Source organism: Cibotium barometz, chromosome 61 (genome assembly GCF_041138505.1).
Source record: "Cibotium barometz isolate CiBa-2024 chromosome 61, ASM4113850v1, whole genome shotgun sequence".
In the NCBI taxonomy this organism is placed as follows: Eukaryota; Viridiplantae; Streptophyta; class Polypodiopsida; order Cyatheales; family Cibotiaceae; genus Cibotium; species Cibotium barometz.
In genome coordinates, this window is record NC_141106.1 from 5,681,665 (window position 1) to 5,687,748 (window position 6,084).

At 45.2% G+C, this 6,084-nt stretch overlaps 1 protein-coding gene across 1 annotated transcript; it reads right to left on the reverse strand.

Annotated features, from left to right (window-relative positions):
• Positions 1–850: 850 nt before the first annotated feature.
• Positions 851–1,577, reverse strand: LOC147604493 (F-box/kelch-repeat protein At5g15710-like). Its single transcript, XM_086794735.1, has one exon. It carries the CDS (start codon positions 1,562–1,564, stop codon positions 851–853), a length of 714 nt encoding a protein of 237 aa, XP_086650861.1. The 5' UTR covers positions 1,565–1,577.
• Between the last annotated feature and the right edge of the window lie 4,507 nt (positions 1,578–6,084).

Consider the following 6,084-nt stretch of genomic DNA (forward strand, 5'->3'; position numbering starts at 1 on the left):
AACTACCCGTTCTTGCTCTTGTCAAATATGCCCAATTGCAAACATAAGATCAAAATCTTATTGGCGAACTATAGAATTGCTTGTGCGTTTTGACGCATATCCCTAAACTCGTCTTGGAGTCGCTCAAGGTAATGGGGCGATAGAAACCACCGCTTAAGGTCGAGGACAAACTTGTCCCAAACATAAGCTGCCATACCTAATTTGGTGTGGGAATGAGCCCACTCGGTCCACGAAGGAATGGCCTCACCTTCCAAATGCTATGACTTGAATGTGTGGACACTGCCTAAATTTAAAGCCAACATACACATGGGAACCTGTGCGTAAGGCTGGCAAATAGTACCATGAATTGAGAACAAGATGATGATAGACCAGGGGGGAGCATAATCTCCCCCATACATGTGATCCGTGAAACAGCAGTCATACAGATGAGACATCCATTGTTGAGATGAAGGTTACATCACTGCCATGCCCACATAGGACACACCGATCATGGAACCGCTTCCAAAATTTGGGAGGCGTCCCTTCTTTTACATGTTTAAAAGTGTATTGGTTCAAGAGTTCCACTGACAATTGAAAGCAACAATTGAGAGAAGATCAAGTTATTGGAAGTTCATACTTGAGGATGACATGACGTTGATCTGGCCCTCGTTGCAGCATGAGAGGTCCCCAAAGATTTGATCTGACCCTTGTTGCAACCTTAAATTACAACTTCATGTTGTACACTTCAAATTATCGTGATCTCAGCCTGTGCGCTCCTTTGTCTTGGAAAGCTTTTCATGTTATGACAGTCTACACCATGATAGTAAAAGCAGGGTAGAATGAGAAAAGGCCCAGAAAATCTGTGCCGCCCTTAGGCTGGCAAATGGTACCATGAATTGAGAACAAGATCATAGACCAGGGGGGGAGCATAATCTCCCCCATACATGTGATCCGTGAAATCCACAGCAGTCATACAGATGAGACTTCCATTGTTGATGAAGGTTACATCACTGCCATACCCACGTAGGACACGTCGATCATGGAACCGCTTCCAAAATTTGGGAGGCGTCCTTGCCACTTGTACCCAGCTTGCAGTTGTGCTGCTGTATTTGAGTTCCCAAACACAAAATCCCTCCAAGGTAGAAGGGGCTCTCTGCGGCCTGAAGCTTGCTGCTAGGAGGATTCGTCCATTGTGTTTCCAGACAACAAAAGCACCAACATCCAGCACCACAGGAGCTGGCACAGCAACCATGCTCCATGCATCTGACTCTATGTTGTAGCCGTAAAGCATCCATGCATGCTGGTTGCTGATTTTGAAGCAATACTGCATATAGGTAAAGATGTCAGCATTTCGGACATCGCTGTCTGTACAGATTTGACCAGTGATAACCCTCCAAGAGTCAGTCTCGGAGTCATAGACTTCTAGATACATCCTGTAATCGCGGAAAACATTACTTAGGACAATGTTGTAAGAGTTGCAGGCCGAATTATATAGCATGGACAGGGATCTTTGAGAAGAGCATACGTCAAAGAACAAGGTTTGGGGTGGGTCAAAGAACTTGGGTTGGGGTGGCAGTGTCTTCATGGTGCCGGGTTAAATAACAGCAGAGTAAAATCGTTATAGTCACAGTCTCCGTTGTAAGAGGATGGTTGCCCATTATAAACCATGCAACAGATGAGGCCTCCGGCAGAGGCCATGCAGAAGGAGGAAGGGCTGCGTGAGTGGCGGAGCTTGGCAACGGCCAGGCGTTCGGAAAGGGGCCCGAGCAGAGAGGCGATATGGGGGAATGTGTTGAGGGGGAGGGGGAACCAGAGACGGAGGGAGGGGACATATGCGATGAACTCCTTGGCCAAGATGTTGTCGCCGGGGAGCTTTCTGGCCATCACCAGCCAGCTTTCCTCACGACGTCGGGCAACAGCTTGCTGCTGCAGGAAGGCAGGGGAGCGTAGCTGGGAATTCCATGCCCTACACACGCATCGAAACTGGTAGATCTTGGGGAGGGGCAGGAAAGCTAGCACCTTGGGAATAAGCAGATCCTGTGGCAGCCCCAAAATTAGGTCTCGCAGCAGCAGGTGCTCATGCTGCCCTTCGACATCAGCCCCTTCCGCAGCCACCTTCCGCCTCTTTCTGGCCGGACCCTCCTCCTCCTCCTCCTCCTCTTCCACCTGTTTCAAGGTTTCAACTTTACCATCTTTGCCGCCGCCGCCGCCGCATTTTCCCAGCTTCCAAATCGGTCCAAACTCCGAATCTTTTGCCTCTCCGGTGCCGGAATGGACCAGAGTCCAGCTCTGTCGGATCTTGCCAACGCTAGCGAACCTGGTATCCTCCATTGCTAAACCCTCCTCAGCGCTCACCCTCGAATAAAAGTGGGCACATCCGCTTTTGCGTTAACTGTTGCTTTTGCTTTCGTAGGTAGAAACGGACACATCCGCTTTTGCTTTAACTGTTGCTTTTGCTTTCGTACTCCCGCGCAGGCCTTAAAATTGAAGCCCATCTGGGCGTCCTTGGCCATCTCAGGCTTCAAAGGAAGCTTCCAAGAAATAGCTCAAGCGTCATTTTGAAGCCCAATAATTTCTACAAAGCGTCAAACTAAGCTTAAACCATGAGTCCTAGGCGTCCCAAGTATATATATATATATATATATATATATATATATATATATAAAGTGGTGGTGGTCGTGAGATTTTTCAATTTCTTCTTAAGTTTTTTTTTGGTGAATTTCCATGTATCATGAACTTGTTGTTTTTATCTCGTTGTTTTAATATTTTTGCAAATTTGAGTGAAGCCCTGGAATACTTTGGGAAGCTTCATAAGAAGCCTAGAATAAGTACACAAGGAGTCACAGTCCTTGTGCTGTGGGGAGTCAATTTTAAGGCCTGCTCCCGCGTCTCGAAAATTTCTCTGTGATGGGCTTCTTGCCTTTTTTGTCAGATTGTGTCGATCCTAGAATTAAATTCAGATTTGAATACTGAATCTAATTTGGATTCAATGCATACAAAGGTTGAATCAACTTCAATATAATTATTCATTGTTTATGCGTTAGCACTACTCGAGTAGTACAATTAATTTGTTTTATTCGACCAATCAATCATTAGCAACCCCCAGTACTACAATAAGCGCATGCTTAAGTTGATTGTTTTATTCTACTTATGCAAAGTTTCGCACAAAGAACTATGCGCCCACAACATATAATGAATATGTTCTTATATTAATCAAAGGATTGTGAACTGTGGAAGGGTCTTCAAGTGGAGTTAGAATGTGGGTCGGAACACAACCACCTTGTCTGGACACAGTAGATGTCGATGGGCACTGCGAATACGTTGTTGGTCGTGGCGGTTGGACGTCAACAGACCACCTTCAGACGGGAAAGACGAAGGACGGCGGCAGATTCCACCTTCATCAGACGGGAAAGATGGACACCAGTCGATTTGTATGATATGTGTAATGTCATGCATGACTTTTCTTTTAGGAGCCATAAGACTGATGAGGAAGACAACGAGCAAGATAACAGAAAAACAAATAACAGGCGGGAGGGTACATAACAACACAACCCAAACCATGATTAAATAGGCGAGCAGACCATAACTTGCCATAACTGTCAAGAATGCACGACTGCCAACGGAGATCTCCAGAACCCTAAATCGGATGCAATATACGCATGTAGTTCCAGAAGGAAGCTGCAAACCATCATGACTGTGATGCCTTAGAAGCAACATGGGCAGCAACCCGCCAACCAATGACCACAGCACGCGGCTATCCATGCCTTTCCAAAATAATGGCGCTTGCATTGGAGAACGAACGCGTCAACCATCAGCAAACCAATCACCACAGCACGCACGCATCCATGCCATTCTAGAACTAAGGCGCTTGCGTTGGAGAACAAACGCATCAACCATCAGGCCTTGCACGTTCGCGCGGAAGACAAGCAAACAGAAAATGCACCATGCACAAGACGACCGAAGAGGAAAACATGCATGCACTGACACGTGTCCTAAAATGGTGTGGGCGTGGTGGGCGCATATAATAAATTAATATACAACCCAAAAAAGGTGGCCTTCAAATTGACGCCCTGTCCCTTCTTCCATTGTTTGGAACAACCATCTTTGACTATTATTATAACTAGGAGTTATTTTATAAATATTAAATGATGCACCTACATTGAGGTATGATAAAAGCATGTTTGGAACAACCATCTTTGACTATTATTATAACTAGGAGTTATTTTATAAATATTAAATGATGCACCTACATTGAGGTATGATAAAAGCATGTGCTCAAAAGGAGTGACTTTGAGAATACGAGGTAGGTGGAAAATTTACTTACTCACGTGGTAGTGCATGTGAGAGGACTACGGTCGTGTCACGCGAGCACATGCCTCGCACATGCAAATAGCATCGCAATGGTAGGCAGCTGGGAGGATCCGAAGGAGGTGGGAGAAGGGGGATGGGAGAATCGGACATAGAAGAGGAGATGAAGAGAGAAAGGGATGATCAAGGAGACGAAGGAGTCGCAAGGAAGTGATAGTTCGACTGGATTTCTAATCGATTACATTCACAACAACATGTGGAGAATTTGCGCAAGAGCAAGGTATGCATTAGCATTTCATCTGAGCTGGTCAAAAGGCAAATTGGTGTGTTCTCCATGAGTAGCACAATTTTATTTTGTTTTGGGAAGCCGCCTAGCAAAGTAGAGCTAGGAAGATGGCTTTAAGAGGAAAAGTCTTTTGTGAAAAAGCACTATCACAAGTGTACTATTTAGGGAAGGGACTCTTCAATGTGCTATTCATGAGAGTACATATGGTACCTAACCTGTTTGCAAAGGCCCCACTATTTATGGGATCGAAGCCGATTCATGCCATGCCCTTTGATCCAACTTTTGACGTTAATCAAAGCCTTAGGGAATCATGCCTTGTATGGGTGGATATAATAGGTCTTCCCCCTTGGCTGAGATCGGCCTTGAAGGAGCTCGCTAGCGCACTGGAGACCTGCTTCTATTCATACCTAGCAAGGAAGACAATGGTCATCATTGAAACCAAATCTATGTGTCATGGAATACAATGGTTAAAACTCCGAAGCTTCTCGAAATGGACTTGAGTTTGGGAAAATGGAACTCAAGCTAAAACTTGGGAACTTTCCAGGAGCTTGCTCTAGGTGTGCCAGAGACTATGGAGTGGGCAATAATATGAAAGCAAATGAGGAGAACAAGGAAGAGGGGTCACAACTGAGGGAGGAAAAGGGGAAACTTCAAGAACACAAACTGATAAAAGTGACAAAGGAAAAGACAAAATGATTATGGAAGAAAAAGGGTGGAACAGGGTTTGGGACAAATCCAAGGGAAAAAATAATCAGAGACAGATAAAAGGGGAAGCCAAGAGTACTCAAATCAAAGGGGGAGGGAGAGGTGCAAAAGCAAGCAAACTTGTAGAAGGGCTTAGTCCACTTGTATATTCTAACCCCTTTAGCTTCTAAGGGATGACAGTGAAACTTCATCTATGGGAAGTTCAGCTTTCAAGTGGATACTGCTTGGAGGGAGATTCAAATAGGGATTGGAGAATAGGTTCAGAGAATGTACTTGGAATGTTAAAGGCTTGAATGAAATTTGTCCCAGGAGGTTATTTTTTTGGAGAGCACTTGGTGGCGAGCTTTTTCATTTTGGCAAGCTTTTGGTGCCAAGGTTTTGTTGACGTGGACCCGAGGTGATGAGGTGGTAAGAGCATGTCCATGTTAGCATAGCATGGGATTATACATGTGCATACATACAACATCACCCATGATGGCCATGCATGACATCATGTATACCCATGATATGCCATGCATGGTGTATGTGTGGGATGGATTGAATATATGGCCATGAGATGGTAGGACTGTATGTGTGCGACATGGATGGATTGTATGTGTGCAAGATGGCCATGAGATGGGCTGTTTGTGAGCTACATGGGTTGTATGTAAGCATGAGGACTCTGTTTGTTTGTGAGATAGATGGATTATATGTGTGCCAGATGGGCTGTATGGCCATGAGGTGGGTTGTTTGTGAGCTAAAAAGGCTACATGTGTGTGGGAGGGGCTATATGGGCATGAGATGGGTTGTATGTGTATGTGTGCATG